Source organism: Coptis chinensis, unplaced genomic scaffold, assembly GCF_015680905.1.
Source record: "Coptis chinensis isolate HL-2020 unplaced genomic scaffold, ASM1568090v1 utg724_pilon_pilon, whole genome shotgun sequence".
In the NCBI taxonomy this organism is placed as follows: domain Eukaryota; kingdom Viridiplantae; phylum Streptophyta; class Magnoliopsida; order Ranunculales; family Ranunculaceae; genus Coptis; species Coptis chinensis.
This window is the reverse complement of record NW_028238181.1, coordinates 41,940-64,319: the sequence shown is the minus strand read 5'-3', so window position 1 is coordinate 64,319 and position 22,380 is coordinate 41,940. Positions and strand designations below refer to the sequence as shown.

Sequence of the window (22,380 nt, the reverse complement as noted above, 5' to 3'; positions counted from 1 at the left end):
AGGGACAAAATGGTAACTGACCAACAAAGAACCAAAGAAATAGGGACGCGTGTAATCTCGATTTTCGAAGGGGGCAGATATCTGGGCGCGTCGCCCGTATTTCCGCCGTATTTCCGTGTGGCGAGATAGAGGAGAAGCACGTGGAACACGTGCTGGGAGAAAGAGATAGGGGGACAGAGTGGGAGGGCCGGGTCAGACAAGAAGTATTCAGCAGAGTGTGTATGGAAAGAGAAGGGGTAGTTCTCGGCACCATTGCCAATCGCGGACCATCAATAGGGCCGAGAGAGGGCATCTGTATAGGACGTACACATGACCTAGGAGGTTAGTGGTGACAACGGGACCGGATGCGGTATAGCGTGGGAAGACAGGTTGCACAGGATCAGATCCGCGGTATCCCAACCGCTCTGGAACTGCTGCGAGACGTGGAGAGAGGAACCAGAACCGTAAGATAACCGCTGCTGTACGTGGAAGGGGAGGAGGAGATATAAAAGAGAGAGATAGAGAGGAGAGAGAAAAAAGAAAAAGAGAGAGGGAAGAGAGCAAGAACTTGTGACTAGTAATATTATAGGTTGTAATCACAGTTTATACAAGCCCCAGGCACATATTTTCTTGAAATGTCTGTTCTCTGTTTCCATTACATAACACAAACAACAATAACAACAACAACGCTAGTAATTAATTAACGATACTTACTTTGTTTGGACTTCTCTTCTCTGTTAGTGAGACAAGCTTCAACAGAAGATAAAATTTCAAGTCGATTCTTCCAATTAATCTATTTGGTATTTTTAATTACCTATAAACTTGTTCAGATTACAAATTTACTAATTTACTTGGTGTTTCAATGAAACTATAGAAAATCCAACAAACCCACCCTTCCTATAAAACTCAGATTATGGTGTCTCAACTCTCATCAAGAATCCGTAAGGGTAATAGATTGAAAAATCATTCATTCATAGATTGAAAAATCATTCATTCAGCTGATTCTGAAAACATAATTTTCCATCTCAGTTTGCAGAGACAGGTACAACCATCAAATATTGAATTTCATACAAAAAATGACACCAGAAGCTCCACAATGTTGAGAACTACTCATACTTTAGCATTGCCTTCTAAGTATTTGAAGAGCCTCAGCTTCTACAAAAACATGAGAAATACAAAATCATTTTCAATCATCTCATCTGAGTAGGGGAACAAAGCAAACCAGATGCATCTGATCAGACCACAGCGAGATCACAAACGGCACAGATACTTCCTTCAGTGGATGGGACAAAACGTGAACCACAATAAGGGAATGACACATCTTTTTGACCACGGTAAATCGATACATATGTTGCTCCACACACGACAAAGGGATTCCTTAAGTCATAATTAAGGTCAGTTGCATCCTTCATATTTCTTTCACAAGCTTGCAATACTTGCCTGGCCTTCTTCGCTTGATTTTCGTTAGGAGGGTCAATGAGCCTCCTAGCGAAAGTGGCTGAAGTCATATAATTTCTAACCTTAAAACAAATTGTCATCGCATTCACTAGGGCAAACCTCAAGTGAACTGTCTGAAGATTGCAGTCGGTGAAGTAAGCTGCTAGTTCCTGCTGACGAGTGATGTCATCTTTAATTTCCTTTCTCATAACCTCCATAGTCAAACCTATTACATACTCTTTTGCAATAACTATCAATTCCTTCACTTCATCAACCTCCCTCCTTGAATCAACCACAATCAATGGAATTGTTTGCAAAATACTAAGGAACAACCGCAAAGCCTCAGTGAACTTCCCATCCTTGGTTGCCCTATAAGCAGCTTTGAGTTTATCATCCAACTGAGAAAAGTTCAACACAAGAGCCGGTGCACACCATGCATTGCAATTAGCTGCTTCAATCCATCCTTTCTCAATCTCCAATAAACGACTGGTGCCGAATCAAAAGCACGTAAATAAGACTGACTGCCCACGTACATGTCCAAATACATGGCCTTCAAAGGAGTAAAGTTCTTTATACCCAACTGTCGATTAAGTAAGCGCATCGCAGTATCAAAATTACCAGCAGCTGCATGCTCCCCAGCCAGTGACGAATCCTTTATCCAGCTTTGGCTCACAGGCATGCCAAGAGTTGGGGTAATAAATACTGATGAGCGGCCACTAACTGATGTTTTTGGACTAACAACTTCAGGTGGCAGTTCAAGATCCCATCCTCCTTCCTCATCATTTCCTTCAATTACTTCACCATTCTTAATTACTATTTCCACACTTCCATTTTGCAGACCAATCACATCATCAATGTCCAAGTCCTCAACCCAGTCAGCGTCCAATGCCTCTTCCTCTTCTTCTTCTTCTTCTTCTTCACCTGCCTTGCCCACATTATCCAGCCCGCCTTCAAAGATACCTTTCGTGACCCTCAAAAGCGGCCAATCCCCACACGATAGGACAGGTGTTGGGGGAATCAGAAGGGAAGGAACTTTTCCATGAGGTAACGAGGGAACATTATCACCCAATTCCTTCGCAAGTCTATCAGCATCTTCCTTGAGCCCATGAACAGAAGCTGTGACATAAGCAAGAGGCAGATGTCCAGCTTTCTCCAGAACCTTGACACGTTCATAAATATCACCCAAATAGAGTGAATTGTGAAACTGGCCCATCACATCATTCTTAATCTCAGCTATCTTCATCATTTTAGACAACTTTTCTATATTTCCTGTTATCAGATAAAGAAAAGATAGGCACTCAAAGTTCTTTGTCTTTTGGTATGCATACTCCACAATGCTAGCATTGCCTTGTCGTAGGGCCTCCACACCTAGCCTGTACCAGTGATCTTTCTCATCAATCTCATTCGCAGAAGCAACAGCAGTCTGAATGTTACCACACTCAAGTGCTAAGTTGAATCTTGTTCTCTCATCTTTGACCAAATGCAAGGCAACTTCAGGGAACCCTTTTTGCTGCAGATAGACAATTATAGCTTGTCCAAAAAGCTGTGACTTCCGGATCATACTCATAATACTGTCATATTTTTTCTTCAGGAGAGAAAGCTTGAACATATACTCTGTTGTATCTATTGACATGGGCCAGGGCTTTCCATTACGATCCAAGCAAAACACAACCTTCTGGTAAACTTTTGCAACATAGAGAGGAACATCGAGAGTCATGATAATTCCGCTATCACCATTGGGTAGACAATATTTCATGTGGTTCAAAGTTGTGTAAATGAAAACCCCATTGTCGTCCCAGCCACCACTCTTCACACGGATGGTCTCATGAATAGTAAACTGATGCACAAGTTTCTTGTTAGCAACAACTATAACATGTTTACCAAGCAGAGCAACGGAATCCATATCACTAGGCCAAACAACATACTTGATGAAAGGAATCTGAAGGTCACAAAGAACTATTCTCTGCTGAAGATCAAAAATTGTAATTCTATCTTCAGTCCTGCACAACAAATTTCCTGTTCTGGCATAGAAAATTGAATCAGCAGCAAAAGGAAGGCTGCTCTTCTTCACAATCTCATTTTTAAGGTTCTTGACCAACACATTGTTATTAACCTTATCTAGAACAGCAAACCTATTGCGAGCAACAAAAACAGCTGAAACTCCAAGTCCTATCATTACATCTTGTGCAGAATCGACTCTGCCATCTTTGGGCAGGACATAGAGTTCATAGGATCCACCATCCACTTCTGAAGAAAGCAAAACTGCATTCTCTGTAGGGTTATAAGAAAGTGTTTTTGGACTCTGATTCAAGCTTAGAGAACCAGGTCGTCGTATCGGAATTCCTTGCGTATCTTTTTGAGTAATGAAACCATAGATACGAAGGAAGCGATCCTTCACATAGTACAACGAACCGCCACTCACTGAAAAGGCAGGCCTTTCTCTCTCCAACTTAAAGACAATCATACCACTATCATGGCCAGCAGCAATAAGGTTCATTTCTGGATGGAATGCAAGAACCCAAAACCGATCATGCTCCCTGCGGAAAGTCTGAATACCAATCCTCTTTGTGACATCCCACACACGTATACTTTTATCCTCAGAATTGGAGACGATAATATCCTGCTTTGCATGGAACATTACACAAGAGACATTGTTTGTATGCCCTCGCAATGTGTCAACCTCCCAAGCTTTCATATCTGGAGAGAAGACAAATAAATAAATAAATAACAAATAAAATTTTTTAAAAAAAATGCAACTTGCTTACTTGTCAGTGTCCTTGATACCCCACGGCCAACAATAATTACTTCCAAATCAAATCATATTTATGTTAATAATAACTTCCAGAACAACAAACCAAAAAAAACATCAACACTAAAAGTAACAAACGAATATACCGTTAATTCTCCATAATTTAATTTGACAATCATCTGCGCCAGACACAATCAAAGGAAGGGTGGGATGAAACGAAGCCCAATTGACTCCACGGTCATGACCTTCCAATACATACTAAGTCGAAGACTGTCATCCGCTGGAGATACTGTCTTCTTCCTCAAGGCACCTATGTCCCAGACACGGATAGTTTGATCCAAAGAAGCCGATACAACCAGATCTTCTTTAGGATGAAAAACAGCACACATTACATAATGATTATGTCCAGTTAAGACAGAAATACAAGTGCATGACTGCCAATTCCATATTCTGATAGTCTGATCATCACTTGCACTAAGAATCCAAGGTGACTCATGGTGGAATTGGACAGTTCGAATGTAATCGAGGTGTCCAAGAAGTGTAAACAGACAACGGCAGAATTTATAATTCCAAACTTTGATTGTATAGTCATCTCCTGCAAAAGCCATAACAATCATTCAAGACCTTGATATATAAGCAATCTTATTAAGGAGACAAAAACTCAGGCATTTGGCAATTCATGACAATCACGACTTTTTTATTCTTTACTCAGTTATACAGAAAAGCTAATTTCATTTGTAGCCATAAAACTTAAAAATGACAAAGATCAAAAATAGTAAAATAATAAGACTGTAACAATAGCAGCAATAAAGATAATTTGATACTTGAAGAAAAGACCTTGAAAAACAGATTTTAAATTGATTATACATCTTCAAATCCATGGGAAGTTGTAAATGTTACTGCATTTGCTAATGCATCAATGAAACGTAGATATAATGTGTGGTGTAAAGAGGAAACATAAAAACACAACCAATTATCAGAATCTATGTAACATCGACACATGGACACGGAGTATAGGTACCCTGACAATGTAACTAAGAGTAGAACTAGGTAGAATTCAAACAAAAAACAGGGGAGAGAAAAACCATAGGACTAAGGGATCATATCACACGTATTCCTCCTCAAATAGGGAGAGCTTGGGTTTTGGTAACAGAATATATAGCAGAGTTGATTACTCATGGCGATGGAACTGGGTAAACAAATAAACATACAGACTGAGTACTTAGGGACGCCATGCAATAGACCATCATAGAACTACATACATAGTGACTTACATAATTTCAAATGATGATTTACCTTATACATGCACATCAATAAGAACAAGGTTTGAGTGCACTTGTGTTTCTTGCTTGCCAAAATTCTTTAGTTCACATCCTAAGAAAATTAGTTATACTTCATCGACTGGTCCCAATGCTAGCTTTCCACCTTTCACATATGAATATTGTCTAATTATTTCCAACTCTGGACAAATAAAAAGTTTAACATGTTAAATTGGCAATACAAAGTTTTCACATAGTGTCTTACATAATTTCACTTGGTGATTTACCTTATAGATGCACATCAATATGAATAAGTTCACGAGTATTTTGAGTGGACTTGAGCTTCTTGCTCGCCAAAATTCTTTAGTTCACTTCCCAAAGATAGTTTGTCATACTTCATCAACTGGGACCCAGTGTCAGCTTTCCACCTTTCACATATGAATATTGTCTGATTATTTATTTCCAACTAATTATCTACAAAGAAAAATTATTATTTCCACCTCTGGGTTTTACACTTTAAATTGGCAATACAAAGTTTTCACTACACAGAAAAAGCTTCCAAAGGGTTTTATACTTCGGCAAATTATCTCATATGAAATTTAGAGCAAATCCATGAGATGAATGGAAAATATCAACATGCTCACAAATGTGATAGGAACATATAGAGAATCAGTGAAACGTAGATATAAAGTGTGGTGTAAAAAGAAAAAGTAAAAACACAACCAAATATCAGAACCTATGTAACATCAACACTCACACACGGACACAGAGTATAGGCACCCGTGTAAATGTAACAAGAGAAGAACTTGGAAAAAAAAAGGCGGTGAGGGAGGGGGAGCAAAACCATTGGACTAAAGCCTCAGATACAGATTAAATTGCCAAAAAAAAAATGTGAAGAAACATTATGAAACTATCAATATGTTGAAAATTAACTGTTATTGTTAGAACATACTTCCAGGATTGATTCCTAACATATAAGTAACTTTGGTGACAAAATTAACAATAAAGTCAAGAGAACATTATGCGGTTAATGAAAGTTTAGAAAATTTTGTAGAGAATGAGATAAGTAGCTTACCCTAATCATTGGTTTTGATGGTTTCAGAATTTAACACGATTCTCGACTCGAAGGAGGGGAGTCCGGTTCCAGTCCTCACATCTTCCATGTAGCTCTGGATGACATTTAATGACGCAAAGCGAAGTTAGTGCTGGAAGCTCTAGCAGCCACTCTGGTAACTTTCTCAAATTCTCGCAACCCTTAATTTCAAGAGTTTGAAGTCTACGGGCATGCTGTATTTCCTCTGGTAAAGACGTCAACTGAGGCAACCGAACCAACTGTAAATCTTCAAGGGAAATGAGGTGCTGAAAATCAACCGACATGACTTCCAATTCTGGACAATTCAAAATTTCCAACCTCTGGAGGGCTGTTAGATGTTGCAGCGATGATTCAGATAGAGATTTTAGACTCTGGCAATCTTCAACCACCAATTTCTTGAGAGAAGTCAGGTTTCGTAAGCCCTCCCTCAGAGATTCCAAACCTCCACAACTCAAAATTAACAATATCATAACTGTCGAAAGGTTTTCAAGTTCCGTAGGAAGCCTTTTCAGTTTGTCGCAATCGATATGCAATTCTTGCAGACGCGTAAGGTTTAGTAGAGGTGTTTCTGGAAGAGTTTCCACTTGATCAAATCCCGTAATCCGAAGGTAAGAAAGATTGTGTAGATTTTCCACCGACTCGAGCGAAGGATCATTGCCTTTCCCCACAGATAATCTTGTAATAGAAGACGGTAATGGCTTGGGCAATTTTAATTTGGGGCACTTATAAAGATGCAAACTTCGGAGGCAAGAAGGGAGTAGGAGACATTCTGAAGACCATCCTTCCACGTTAGGCATGTTATAAAGTTCGAGGAGAATCAGTTCTCGGAGTGCGGTAGAAGACCCTACCCAAGCAGGCAACATCACACCGGGGTACCCATAAATACACAACTCCTCGATGTTCGGGTGAGGCTGGAGTGCTTCTAGTACCTCTTTGCTGTTGTTGCATTCAATTTCAACGTCAGACCCACCAACCGGCCACCGTAGGTTTAGATTTAAAAGGCTCTTCTTACTCCTTAAGTTGCCTTTGTAAGCATCCCTGTGATCAACCACATTCTGAATCCCATTTATGGTTAATTCTCCTTCAAGATGGTCTAGCTTTTCCAACTCCTGGATACCAGCAGAGTCACTAAGTTGACTTACCACAAACGTACTTAACTGCTTGAGGCAAGTCAATTCACCAATTCCCAATGGCATGTGAGTCAACACTGGATCCTCAATGTTAATGTGAATGTAAATGTCACTGCCAATCACTAGTTTTCTGAGATTCCTCATTTTGCTCAAGTTCTCCGGCAACATTTTAAGATTGCGACATTTCTCTAGGTTAAGGGTCTGTAAATTTGTTAGGCAGCAAATGGATTCAGGTAAAACCCTGATTCCAACTTGATAAAGATCAAGGCACCTCAACTGCTTCAAGTTTCCGATTGATGGTGGTAAAGTTGTTAATTTTAAGTTGTAGCTTAGCACTAGTGTCTGCAAGTTTCTTAGGTTACAGACGGATTCGGGTAATGATGCAATGTTCATGTCACTGAGGTTGAGATATCTCAAGTGTTTTAAACGACCGAAAATAGGTGGTAGACTACTGAAGGTCCATAAATTGCTGAGATCTAGCACTCTTAAGTACTCAAGTTGCGAAAGTCTTGATACAAAGAGCTCTAAAAGGGAACTGGTTGCACAGTGGTGGAAAAGGATTGTGCGGTAGAATGATTGGGATTTAAAAATTGAGTTCAGAGTTGCTTGCGATGGTGCCGAATCATACGTCACCGATACATGTCTTGCCTTCTGAGGGACATCTCTTATCTCACCAATTTTCACAGACAAACAATCATTGGCCATAACTGAGCATGCAAGATCATGCACGAGATCGTGCATCTTAAACTTCGTAACGTTTTGCAAAGTTACATCTTCATACATGTCTCTTGGAAGAAAGAGCCTCAGTAACTCATTGAAAACTTAAGCCACCGATGTCTTCCACCTCTATCCCTCCACTAGATTGGATAAAACCATTTGCCATCCATTGATGGATCAATTTTGCTTTCTCCATCTTATAATCTTTTGGATATATGGAGCAATAGGCAAAACACTGCCTCAAGATTGGAGGCAAATGGTTATAACTCAATCTCAACGCAGGTAAGATGGTATTCTCTCCACGTTCTTGAAGAGTCCAAAGTTCGCTGTCTCTTACACATCTCCAAAATTCATAATTTTTGGACCATAACAGGCTTCCTAGTGCTTTTACAGCAAGAGGTACGCTCCACACTTGCTTATAATCTCCTCACCCATTTTTCTCAAGTTTGGAGTGATCTCATCGTTCTCCATACCAAACGATATTGCTTGAATAGAAGCCAACAATCATGCTTTGGTAGTAAACTGAGTTCATGTGTTGGATTAATGATGCATGTGGTAGAGTCTACAAATGTTTGGAAGCATATAGATTCTACCACTGTCGGGAGACGAGTTGTTACAATGACTGAACTACCTTTATCTCCACATGTGAGAAGATGAATTATTTTATTCCACTTCTCCCGATCATGGTCCCATACATCATCTAGTACCAGCAAAAACTTTTTGTTCTTTAATAATTTCTTGAGGTAGTTTTGCATAGAAGTCAAGTCTGCAAGGGCACAGGCTTCTTCAGAGAGAAATTCTATCATCATTTTTGTAACTCTTTTGAGACTGAAATCATCGGAGACACAAATCCAAATTTTTTTGTGGAAATAACCATAAACCCACTCATCATTATAGATCAATTGAGCAAGGGTAGTCTTCCCTAAACCACCAATTCCAAGTATGGGACAGATGGAAAGACAATTCTGACTGCGCGCATTGTCTTGCAGTATCTTGACGATACTTTCTCGGTCCTCAACTCTCCCATAGATTACCCGTTCAGTTAGAAAAGAGCTAGTTTCTCGGTCTTGAGCGGAATCTTCAACTCTAACTCCAGAACTCAAAAGAAAAATGTGTCTCTCAGCAGCAATTTCATCAAATTTTTGTATAAGCTCTTTAATTCTTTTTCCCAGTTTGTGACGAAACACAAGTTGTTTGAAATGAAAACAAGTTGAGAGGGAGTTACTTACTTGCTTACCGCAACTCGGCTCCCCAACCTCTGACTCAATGCGTTGAAATTCTAATGCGCAATCATCCATAATGTCTTCGGCTTCATAAGCAGCATCCTTGAGCTTTCTTAGCCAACCTCTAATCGACTTGTCTTTGATCTGTTTCGTCTCGGCGTCGTCAAGAACAGATAGAACAGTGGCCAAAGTGCTGGATAGTTTCTCCAAGTCCTTCTTCACACCATATAGTGAACCAAACTCGGTGCTGATTAGACAAGTTAAATTGGAAAAAAGTAGTTCAACAATGGGAGAAACAAGTACATCGGCCATATCGTAGTGAAAGGGGTGATGATAATTTTTTTGTTATAAGAATGAGAGAAAGATATCGCACAAGCACTTGAATAAATAACTGGTTGGAAATAGACTACAGAAACAATGGGGTCCTGATATGATGATACTTTTGATAATACTACCAAATTAGCCGGCCTGCTACATTAATAATAGTGAGCTGCCACCTAACGCATATACTGATACAATTTGACTGAATAAATTACTGATACACTTGTATAAATAACTGTTGTACAGAAACAATGGAGAAAAAGTCTCCATGTTGAAAATTTTGCTGCTACGTCACTGTCAAACTCAGCAAAGATAAGAAATGGATCAAGTCACAGAAATGGAGACTTCTTATTGAAAATATATGACAGCTTGACGGATTTTAGTGGAAGAAAAATATTTTAAACCAAAGAATTGGTGGGCCTGCTAGACAGACTTTGGTCAATGGAACAGTTGACTTCTTCATCTGCTAATTTACGCAGCAGCAGGCGCAAGTTAGAAAATTTTCATTCAAAGCACACTCTCAAAACACTCTTCCATCTCACACTTCACCCCAGAAAGGCGCGAAAAATAAAAATGTCATGGTTACTCTTTATCTCAAGCTTCTTTACAGCCAGGTTTGTTCATTTTTCTAAAAAAGACTTCATTTCTTTATTTTTGCTAATAAAATTTGCTGGCTAAGGAAACCTGCTGGTTAAGAAATCAGTTTATTTCCTTAGGAGTTACTTTTTCTAGTTTTAATTAGTGGACTAATAGATCATTAGAGCAGCTAATCATATCAGTCGTGGTCGACAAGTATGGAAAGGGGGAGCCTGGGTGCAGTGGGTGGTCCTTGAAGATTCTGACAAATCATTCTGGGGGACTATGTGGAGGCGTATAGCAGGGGTTCAACAGATGGACCAAATTGAAATAAAAGAGGTTCAGGGTATCAATTGAATGTTTCTTTTTATTTTTTATTTTACTTTTGGTTTATGGACCAAAGTGCAAAACTTTGACAACGGTACTTTTTGGTTATAAAATCGACTTGAAATTAAAGTTATTATTGTTTATTTTTTTGGATCCTGTTATGTCCATCATCCCATGGATCATGATTTAGTTATCATCGTCTAAATGAAAACTACAATTATGAAGATCCTGTTATTGGTATGGCGGAACATGTTGGTGTCAGTAACTGTTTTAAATGATCCTTCTTTGTAAAATAATCCTTCTTTGTAAAATAATGGACAACTTCTTTGTATTGTATGTCTAACTGTTATTTGCATTGTATGTCAATGATCCTTCTTTGTAAAATAATGGACAACTTCTTCTTCTTTTCTTCTTTTTCTTCTTGCAAGCCTGTTTTAAATGAAATCAGTAACTCTTTGATGCTGGCGGTGGGGGTTCGAGCCCCACCTCTGATATCATCACTCAAAGATTTTACCGACTTTACTAGTCGGCACCTGCTACAACTTTCTTTTTGTTCACTGACTTTGTCAGTTTTTTTTTATTTTGTGACTCTACTTTTTACTTTTTGCAATGGAATGATTCTTTCAAAGTTGTGTGGCTCTAGGTATTGAGTCATTAGGGTTATTCATTCTCCTGTCACAAACAATTTTTAGCTTGTTCATGCACAATTCGTTACTTGTGTACCACCACTCACATTTTCTCACCAATATTCTCTTCACTCCTAGAAATAATAGTCAATACCTCCCAATCATATAGACTCCTCAAATCTGCCAAAGCTTCTGATACCATCCCATTTCCACACCCAAATCTACCCGTCTTCCTCACCAAGCTTCTCTCCTTGATAAACAGTAGCCAACAAGTTGTTTGAGATGTGTCAGGAACTTGTGTTGTAGCTGTCATCAGCTTATGAAGGACAAACAAACCTCATTAGGATTTTTTGATGCTAGCGTATTGGTTGGTACTTGGTAGTCTGTTTTTTGAGTTATGATCATCAAAGAGATTTGTCCTTAATAGATTGATGGAGTTATGTCTACGTAGGCTTATATCATACTCGGAAGCACTCAAAGCCCAAGTTTTTTAGTTTAAAAAATTGGTTTTCTTTCTTTTAATTTTATGTCGTTCATTTTGTATCATGTATCAGAATTTTCTTTTTAAATTGTTGTATACTTCTTAACATTTTTTTTAGTTGAGAAGAAGTAAAGAAGAAAATTTATAGGATTGTGTGTGAGAATCACTTTGTTGGTTTTGGTGCTGAAATTGAGGCAGAAATTTCAAATAAGCTTAAAGGTTGGTGTGTTCTTTATTCAGTAATCGGTACTATAGGTTATTGGATGGGTTCTTTTTGTAGCTGTTTACCAAATTTCTCTACAGGAATGCCTGGGGTTCTAGCCATTCTTCCAGATTACTTAATAAATAATTGTTGACAAGGTAAATTTTTTGTGTTCTGCTGTAAGCGTATTTTGACAACCCAACCCTCTATATTGTCTTATTTCTGAAATTGAGTGGTTTTGCTCTAAAGTTTTGATGTACTTTTATTATTTTAACTATTTCATCAATCTTATATCTTTTATCGATAAAAAAAAGGGGGATGTGATGCAGAGCATTAGTTCGTCTGTTAAGTGTTATACGTGTGCGTCCCTTAGCTGAGTCCAAACCCATGGGTCGTGAGCCCACTAGTTTAAGTTATTATATTTTAGTTGTTGACACATGTCGTGTTCCTATTGGTTTATCGTTTTTAGGATTAGTATAAATAATGGGGGTAGTAATTAGGGTTCGGGGAGAGTTGTGTTATTGAGAATATTTGGAAAATAAAGATTTGTTTTAGTTTTAGGCGTTTTGTTTAATTCAAGAGTAGATTTGATAAACCGAAGCTTCCGCCAGGTTTAATCTACATCATTTGGTATTGAGAGCACGAATCGCTCCTCGAGTAAAATCCAATTTTTTTTTCTTATTCGTTTTAATTTTTGTGTTCTTGTTCATCGGCCATTCGCTCCGCTCTAAACAATGTTCATCGGACTATTCATCGCGTTCGCTTCACCCAAAATTAAATTTCAATCTTTTGCTTTTTTTTCTCACCGAAGATTCAATTTTTCTTCTTTCAAGATAAAAAAAACCCGATTATCTTTACTTCTAAAGATTAATGTTTCAATCTTTACAGAGTTATGTCGATAGATCTGACTGGCATGACAGAATTAGAGTTAAATCAGTTTTATGAAGGCGACTGGGATGTAGGATGGGGTAATTTGTTGAAATTGGTAGGGATGCTAATCCCAATCTAGGTGAGCCTTTGTGGGAAGCACCAAATACTGAGGACACCGTGTTAAGAATAGCGCTGACTTCAACTGTTCAAGCAAAACCGTCAACTCAGAGTTCCCCAAACAGCATCCACAAGACCCAGTAATGTCAGCAACACACTTCTCCTTAGTTGCAACACCAACAATGATCATTGGGGAGTGTGATAAGGAGACATGGAAGCGCCATTCTATTTTCAGAACCAGATGTATCAGTGAAGGTAAGTTGTGTACTGTTGTTATTGATGGTGGTTCTACTGATAAGCTAGTTTCCCAAGAGATGGTCGATAAATTAGGCCTACATACCACTAAACATCCTAAACCATTTTCTATCCAATGGTTTAAAAAGGGAGATCCAGTGGCAGTCAATCATCAATGTTTAGTTCCACTAACTATAAGACCTTACGAAGATACAGTAATATGCACTGTTGTTCCAATGGATGTTTGTCATCTCCTACTAGGGCGTCCTTAGCAGTTTGATCACAGGAGTATTCATGATGGCACCAAGAACACTCACTCATTCTTGCATAACGGCAGGAAATTAATCTTGGAACCGCTCAAACCACCAGATATAGAAACCATTATATGTACGACATTCTTGGCTGAAGCACGGGAATCTGGTATGTTTTTCTCTCTTACATCACATGAGAAAAATAAGTATGATAAAAAATCAGAAATCGAGACAGCAAGCCTTGTTCAAGCCGCACAAGCCCTACAGTGGACAGCCATGATGCATCAACTTTTATGCCCGTTATGGCTCATTCTACTTCTTCTTCTACTGAGGATTTATTTGTTGGTGAAGGTTGTAATATGGAGTTAAACTATGTTGATTGGGATTCCCCTCCTATTTTTGATGTTTGTTTGAAGGAGCACCATGATAGTTTTTTAGATACTCCACCAATATTTGATGAATACAGAGCAGATGAATCTAAATTTTGTGTCACTACTCCCTCTTTGTCTGGGAATCTTTTTGTTGAGTATGCCGATCCGGTTTGGGAGGATTTTGATATTAATTATACAAGGCTCTTTAGTTCTGTGCATCTAAAGTTACAATTGGAGGTATGCGTATTTGTTGTTTTGGGATGTGATAGTATTCTCATAGAGCAGAGAAATCATGATGGTGATTTTGCAAACTTGCATACATTATGGTGCATTCTTATTCTTGTGAGTAATTATCTGAGCAAAATTCGAGGTCGAATTCGTTTGAACAACAAAAGAGTGATGGGCATCAGCTACAGTGAATTTCATCAGTCAATTGCGTATACAAACTCGAGACGAGTTCTTTTCAAACTGGAGAGAATGATGCACAGCATTAGTTTGTATGTCAAGTGTTATACGTGTGCACCCCTTAGTTGAGTCCAAACCCATGGGTCGTGAACCCACTAGTTTAAGTTATTCTATTTTAGTTGTTGACACGTGTCGTGTTCCTATTGGTTTATAGTTTTTAGGATTAGTATAAATAATGGGGTGGTAATTAGGGTTCAGGGAGAGTTGTGTACTTGTGTTATTGAGAATATTTTAGAGAGAAATAAAGATTCGTTTTAGTTTTAGTTGTTTTGTTTAATTCAAAAGTAGATTTGATAAATTGAAGCTTCCGCCAGTTTAATCTACATTAGGATGGTTGCTTATTATGCAGACTTGACTTTTTTTTTTTTTATTTTATTTCTTCTCATGCAGTCCAGTCAATTGCTCGCTTCAGTCCAACTAACCGGAACTACCACCTTAATGATGTATTCGGTTATTATCATCCAATGCGAGCGTAATTTGGAGACAATATCAGATAATTGGTGTGTTGTTATAAGGAAGCCCGACGGTAAATTTGGTACTGAAGAACAAACAGTTGATTTTTGTATTCAAATGCTAACTAAAGTTCTCAGAAGGTAAAACAAGTTTCTCAAAAATTTCGACTTTTCGTTTATTTTATCAATTTTTTTATGCTGTTTTGGTGTATTTAATTCTTACTGTTTCTTTGATTTATTTCTTTTTCTATAGTTATTTCTACTTCTTGTAGTTTTACTAAGTGCATCATAGTGTTTTACTGGATATTTGCTTTAAGGTCGAGGTTTTTTCTTGTACATGAGCACTTTGGTTTGACCTTATGCCAATATCCAAATCCTTGATGTACATGTAGTTTTCGACTCAGTAAGTCACATTAGGGATGTAATTGTTATGGACTGTTGGATTTAGCTTATTGAAGATTTGTAGTTTCTTGATATGGTTATTTCAACACTCAAGTTAGGTATTTCCTTTTAAATTAGATCTTGTTATTTATTGTTATTGATTGTTGTGGTTCTAGCTAGTTACATGGACGCTACAGATTTAGATAAGTTTGTACCATTGCCAACTATGATAGCCTGGATTGAATTTAATCCCAATTCCCACATTGGGTAGTAAGTCGTCTTGGATCCTAGATATATTATAATGCTCCAAACATACTAGCGTTGTGGCCTTTTGAGAAAACCCCACACATTTGATGGGCATGCTATAGACTTGGCTTTTGGGTGGCTAAGAGGGACAGTATTAACTGTTGGTATGTGGTGAGTCGTTACAAAGTGCTACTATTAATGTGGTAGGGCTGTGATACCCTGAATTGGGTTTAATCCCACATTGGAATATTGGATACATAGCCGTCTTGGATCTAGAATATATTGTAGTGCTTCAAACTTACTAGTTTCACCTTTGGAGAAAACCCACACCCATGATGGACAGACTTTGGACTTGTGCCTTTGGGTGCGCTCCATAAGTGGAGCCAATATCGACTGTTGGTAGTTGTTGGGTCGTTCACCATCGTTGACAAGGACAGGGATGTCTGGTACATTTATAATAACAGGGGGTGGGTACATTGACTTGAAATTTCTGATTTGTTGATCTATTGTCAAGATATTTTCTGACATCGGTTTATATAGAAAGAAGGTGACAATTTGGGGAGAGACCACAAGAAGATCAGACTTGGTACGGTGTTACCCTCATGTCTAAGAACTTAGAATAAAAAGACCAAGACATTTAAAATAGTGGGGAATGAGAACGAGATTTTGCCATCCCATATAAATACTTCCATTGTGTAAACACGGGGATCGCCGCTAACCTAGTTGGAATCTAAGTTACATTGACGCGGATAGGTGTGTCCATTATCTGACACAGATATGAAGTGTCTGACATGGCGAAATATAAAAAATGGGGATACACCTCATACCATATGTCTGATATGTGTCCGACACAAACACGGGGCTACGTATCTGACACAGAATATTTTTGAAATATGGCGTGTCCATGTTACATAGGTTGGAATGTGTTAGTACCAGCCTACCAGGTATTACACGACAATTAGAGGAACACTATACATATTACCTAGAGGGCCCTAATTGGAACGAAAGACTTTGTGTGTGTGTCTCTTTGTGTCTGTGTGTGTATGTCTGTGTCTGTGTTTGTCTGTCTTTGAGTAGATAGAAATGCCTCGCTAAGGCATTATTATTTCAAACTATTTGAGATATTGTCCACACTATGAATTTAAAGCCTTTCATCATAATAGTTTTGGATACTCCAATTTCAAGATTGAATCACAGCGTTCTACTGTGTTAAGCTGATGCAGGAGCATCAAAATGGACCCACTAATCAGCATGCCTTGCCACTAATTGCTGCCTCTTGCCTTGCTAGCCCTACCAATCCAAGGTATGGGAGGAAGTGGAATGGTCGGAGGATTTGCACCCCATCCACCAATGGGTGGTATGGCAATGCTCCCAATGCTTCCATCTGGCATGCCTCCAATGGGTACTTAATGATTTCCAGGTGAACGCTGGAAGTCTAGAACTATATGTAGCTGCATCAGCAAATATACGGGTAGCTCAGCAGTGCAGTGACATGTGTTCCTCCTTGTCGGTAGAGGAAATCAGTCCCTGATTCTCTATTTGTGCTTCTCTTAGAGCTAGCTTTTTTCTTCTTTTCCCCTTCATATTCATTGAGCTGAGGTATTTCTTACTACTCTTGAGAAGGTCCCAAGGTATCACTCCTTGTTGTATATAAGATCTCACTTCTACACCCACACATGAAATCATGCTCCGTCTCTGCAACTCCAACACTTTAAAGTATTGCATCCAGATTAATGATCAGAATATAAATACTTCTATTAGGCACTTCTACAAATACTCTGGGAAGTTTATTTCTAATCTCATATTCAGTCAAGAAAACAACAAATTAGAAATGATAAACTAATCCAAATAATACAAAAAATTGCTTAGCCATGAACAAAGAAAATTGGGAAAATGTAACATATTTTATTCAAGTGAATAATCAAATTCATAAGAAATAGTTAGCAAAGTCAAGAGTTAAACCAGGGGTACTTTGACACGAAAAAATTGTACCTGAAAGGATATCTTCATGTGATAATTGTTCCTGACTTCTTGCACAATGAAAACAAAGAACGTGGTGAGTGACAAAACATAATCATATCACGCATAGATGAAGAGGAAAAAGCATTGAGAGAAGAAGGAATATGAGTATCACTCAAAATAAATAGAGTGATTTATTTTTAGGGTCGGTATTCTGGGGTTATAGAATGGTTTCTGACGTTACTCAAAAGAATTTTTAATGCCGCTTTAGTTGGGAAAACGCTTGCCTGTTGTAATTGGCGAACTTCGCCGGGTCTTTCGAAAGTTGGCCATTTTGCTTTTTTTTCCCCCACTATTTAAGGTCTTATGCATAGCCAAAAGCCCATACATGTTTTGTAAGATATATTTTTGGATTTTTTGCACCTTTAAAAAACGCCCCACAATTTTTTTTTTAAAAAAAATCATTATGTAAAAATTTCAAGTGAAACCCTCAACTCATTCATTAAGTGTGTTAATAAATATACCATTTACTTCAATTAAATTACTTCATTCAAAACGATCGAGAGCGTACACATGTCTCCCATCTAACTTAGATCCCTAGAAAATCCCGACCACCTTTTGTCTACCCATTTTGTTTTATTATAATAGACTAGATATTACCCGTGACTTCAGCACGATTTGTCTTTAATTTTTATATTTCACAATATTTTTGGGAAATAGGATAAATTACTGCACGACATTCATATGTTTCATTTTCTTGGTCTTAGTACGGGTGACACATCTAAAGTTGTAAGAAGTAATCATGGATTTTGATCAATTTTGCATTTGAACTTGCATGATCTGCAATCATTGCATAGCCGATCCAATCAAATATCTATTATTATTATTATTATTATTATTATTATTATTATTATTATTTCATTTTGGACTAATCAATTACAAACGAACTCGAGCATCACATTACTGATATAGTGATATGGTATGAACAACATCCCCATCTAAAACTATCAATTACAATAGCCTAACAGAGGCTAATTGACTCTTGTACTCAATGTAGTATGAAGCATCTATGCCATCCCTTCTACAATTCAATATGAAATAGAGTAAAAATATGAGCTTCTAAATCACTTGCAAAACACCAAAACGTTTAACTTATCACAAAGAATATGCTCCTCTCTTACTCCAAGCAGGTCCTAGAAAGGCAAGAGATATAGATCAATTCCCATACCTCAATACAATACTGCAGGTTCTTCACATGCATACTAACGTAAAAGTTTACACCTGATTAGAACCCTAAAGAATAGTATATCGCGGATTTTCGACCACATACCAAACATAAAAGTTGTAAATGTTAACTGCAAAACATGAGTTTTAATTTATGGTCTCTTTAGAAACAAACATAAACCATTCCTATTAAATACATACATGAGTTTATGTCCTGATCCTCTTGGCAAAGGCAGCAATAGGCAAATACCTGTTCCTTCAAAGAAATATATTTCCTCCTTTGTTGATCTGCGAATGCACTCACCAACTTCGTTTATTACCTTAAGAATCATAATTAACTGCAACCTCAACAGGATCATCCTCCATGGGTGACGTTGGTATTTATATTGCCACAACCAAGTCTTGATGCCTTCTGATCAGCATAAGATTGGAAAGTAATCTCAAGTATGGTAGCAGATAATAGCTCCTTCAAGTTAGAAACTTAATTATCAATGAATATATGATCTAGATCATAGAAAAGCTCACTTTCAATAGCATTTCAGCCTTCATTGTTGGTTGCATCAAAAAAATTCTAGGAAAAGTTATATCTGATGGCAAGAAGATTAAAATTATGAGAACAATCATGACGTGAATATCAACGTAAATTCATACATTAGTTTTAAGTTTTAAGTAACAACAAATTCAAAAATTGATTAAGCAAGCAAGAAAATAGAAACAAAACTAAAGAAGTTGTAATTATTAGTAACCTAATGCACTATGCATATTACAAAGATGCTTTCCCTAATAAGCAAAATGGGGAGTGTGGGATGAGGAAAGGGAAACCATCTTCAACATAAATCCTTAGTAATCCTTATAGTAAGCCTAACTCATCAGATGCCAACATGAGATAACATAGGCATGTTATCTCCTTGAATTCCTTTCTTATTCTTATTCTTTCTTTCCTTTCTTTTTTATTTTATTTTATTTTTTATTTTATATCTATTTATTATTATTATTTTAAATCAACATCTATGAGAATCCGACCAGCTTCCTCTTTCTACATACTACTCATTCTATGAAATTTCAACGATTTGGTACTCCAAATTCCACAAAAATACAAAAGTTAACAAAAGCACATTCTAAATAAAATAATTAAAAAACACACCATCTGAAGAACCACATTACATTTTCGAAGAAATTTAGGATTCTTCAGAAACAATATTTAAAAACTAAAAAAAAATATCAAACCTTACTCGACCAATCATCTCGATGAGAGAAACAATAGTTATTATAGAATACACACGAAACAAAATATTCAACGATAATTAGAATAGAAAAGAATCCATATCATGGTTTTGTTTGTGAAATGATAAAAAACCCAAAAACAAAAATTATTACATATAAAAATCGTATGAGGCTATGAAGCAAGGCAGTGCTATGGCGTTGGATGGAAGGCAGCGAACACTAACGGATGGGTTATAGTTTGAAACTCTCGTCTTCTACAGATGATAGGAAGTTGTTTTGGTCTCCCTAAGTGGTGACCTATACTACTTACCCAGGTTATTTTTAGTGGGAACAACTATTCTTAGTTGCCTTCTAAAGCAGTGTGTTACTTGAAGTGGCTACAACACAAATACAGATTTGTTGTTACCAACGTGTGACTATTACAGTAATGAAGCCTTGTGTTGCAGTGATGCTCTCCCCTTGGTATTTAAATCCTACCAGCCTAAAGTGTTAAGCACATTAAAGAAAATTCATCTTAATCAGACCAGTAAACATGACATTCGAGGTGGACGAAATAGTGGTACGTACTGGTATTAATTAAAACTGCAATAAGATTCAGTTGATAGTAACAAAAAACAATATTTATCAAAAAACATAAAGAAAATGAATATACAATGAAAATGAGAACGCAAAAGAATCGCTAATCTGGTTTTGTATGTAAAAAAGCTGAAAAGAAAACACCTACTTATAAACACAAATTTCCAAAATTAATTAAGGATTTAAGGATAAATCTAAAGCTTTATTTATTTTTTTTCTTAATGAATAAGAATGGCGGAACTACTGCATGTAAATGTGTCAAAATGGAATAAAGGAATATTATGTTTTTCTAAACCACTCCATCTATAACTTAACGGTAGAATTTGTAATGCAAAAGAATCTAGATATTGCTTCATAGAGGCAACGTCATTTAACTCATATTTTTTTGGTCAACTTACATGCAAACCTATGAAAACTAAATGAACTTCTAGTGCTAAAAAACAATAAAGAAGGATTTATGTAACTGCTTATACTCTTAAAACCTAAATCAAATATATGTATACATGAACAACTTGCTCAACATCCACATTTAATCTTAAACCAAATTTGAATTGGTTGTTACCCACCTTGCAATAGCCAGCCAACATAAAACATCATGAATATATATGACCCAACTGCACTTGTGAAGTTTTGGATACTAAACCCACTGCTCTGAGTGGTAACAAAGTTATATACGTCATCAAAACTAAATGACTTACCTGATTTAAGAACTCTTAAAAGAATTGTTATTGTAGTTGAGGACCTTTTAGATGAGGTAAGTTTGGTTCAAAATCATCTGCTCATCATGACACCAATAAAGCCTATGCTTGTAGGGCATCTTTGTGTCTTTATAATCTAGATTATCATTTTGCTCCCACATGTCCTGCCATAAGCCAACATATATCTCACTAAAATGGGAAAAAAGTAAGAAAAAATAATGTTCTGCATGCTTTCTAGGAAAACACAGGTCACTCAATAAATAAGTAACTAAACGGTTAGTGACAACAGAATATTTTCTGGTGTGAGATTGCATATAATAGCTATTGCCTAATTTTACCCCATAAATTACTATTTGAATGAATGCAGAAAAGCTACTTACACCACAACACATACCAATAGTACTAAGATAACGAAATAATTTTATAATAACTCAACAAATGGACATGATCTATTGAGGCCAATCATTCAAAGGACATACATCAAAGGATTAATGACGCCAATCATTCAAGTCGACTTTATATTTTGTAGGGATATTCTCCAAAGCTTGTAATCTAGCTTCTTATAGTCATCAAGATTGTTTCCTTGCAAGTAAATTACAAAACTCAAAATTTCATTGAAAATTCAGAAAGCATGTGTTCCAAGAAACCAACGATATAAGCAACAATACCCATGTCCAAATAAACGTGTCAAATTATTCCAACAATAATTGTTGTTTAAATTTGATAAGTAAAGAACATACTAAGAGTTTTACGACCATGCTAGCATTAACTTCTCAAAAATTGTATGTACATCGTACCATGGCTTTCCCATTTCCTTCAATTCCATCTGTACATTCATACGGGAATAGGAAGTACAAGACCAGTTGATCACAATAAAAATTGAATTAGACATAGCGGTCTGGAAGTGACTGAGAACACTAATAGGAATGCCTGCAAGGGACACGCTTTAGCAAATGAAATCCTACAACGAAGTCAAAGCCATGTTCTATCTCAATCAACCTAATTGTGTTGTCAATCAAAACCCTTAATTCTTCTAACAAAATTCAGTTGATTATGACAGAAATAATCAACCTTTCTTATACAAAAGAAAAGGAAACAACTAAAACAGTGCTAACCTTGGACCTGGAGTTCGAGCCTGATCTTTTCGCTTTGAGCTTGCAAGCGACACCATGTCTTGTACTAGGACTGCAAC

The 22,380-nt window shown here is 37.1% G+C and overlaps 2 protein-coding genes, 2 long non-coding RNA genes and 1 pseudogene across 6 annotated transcripts; 1 reads left to right on the top strand and 4 right to left on the bottom strand.

Moving 5' to 3' along the window:
* Nucleotides 1–930: 930 nt before the first annotated feature.
* On the bottom strand, nucleotides 931–5,624 carry LOC147472828 (coatomer subunit alpha-1-like). The gene is given in 5 exon segments (XM_086588182.1): nucleotides 931–1,897; nucleotides 1,900–4,113; nucleotides 4,312–4,425; nucleotides 4,428–4,760; nucleotides 5,462–5,624. Coding segments are annotated over 4 exon segments (3,183 nt in total). The 5' UTR covers nucleotides 4,555–4,760; nucleotides 5,462–5,624; the 3' UTR covers nucleotides 931–1,169.
* An 898-nt stretch (nucleotides 5,625–6,522) lies between these two features.
* LOC147472827 (putative disease resistance protein At3g14460) lies at nucleotides 6,523–8,430 on the bottom strand. The gene has a single exon (XM_086588143.1). It carries the CDS (start codon nucleotides 8,428–8,430, stop codon nucleotides 6,523–6,525), a length of 1,908 nt encoding a protein of 635 aa, XP_086444269.1.
* Nucleotides 8,431–8,450: 20 nt separating this feature from the next.
* LOC147472826 (putative disease resistance protein RGA3 pseudogene) lies at nucleotides 8,451–9,945 on the bottom strand (annotated as a pseudogene). The gene has a single exon (XR_015210663.1). The product of XR_015210663.1 is annotated as a putative disease resistance protein RGA3 pseudogene (transcript).
* A 1,362-nt stretch (nucleotides 9,946–11,307) lies between these two features.
* On the top strand, nucleotides 11,308–15,240 carry LOC147472825 (uncharacterized). The gene is made up of 2 exons (XR_015210662.1): nucleotides 11,308–12,278; nucleotides 14,819–15,240. It is a non-coding gene; the product is annotated as an uncharacterized LOC147472825 (long non-coding RNA).
* A 3,577-nt stretch (nucleotides 15,241–18,817) lies between these two features.
* LOC147472824 (uncharacterized) lies at nucleotides 18,818–22,358 on the bottom strand. 2 transcript variants are annotated; one of them, XR_015210669.1, is made up of 3 exons: nucleotides 22,304–22,358; nucleotides 21,929–22,118; nucleotides 18,818–21,352 (listed from the first exon to the last, which is right to left on the bottom strand). It is a non-coding gene; the product is annotated as an uncharacterized LOC147472824 (long non-coding RNA). The 2 variants fall into 2 exon arrangements; XR_015210668.1 differs by having other exon boundaries at nucleotides 21,986–22,118.
* Between the last annotated feature and the right edge of the window lie 22 nt (nucleotides 22,359–22,380).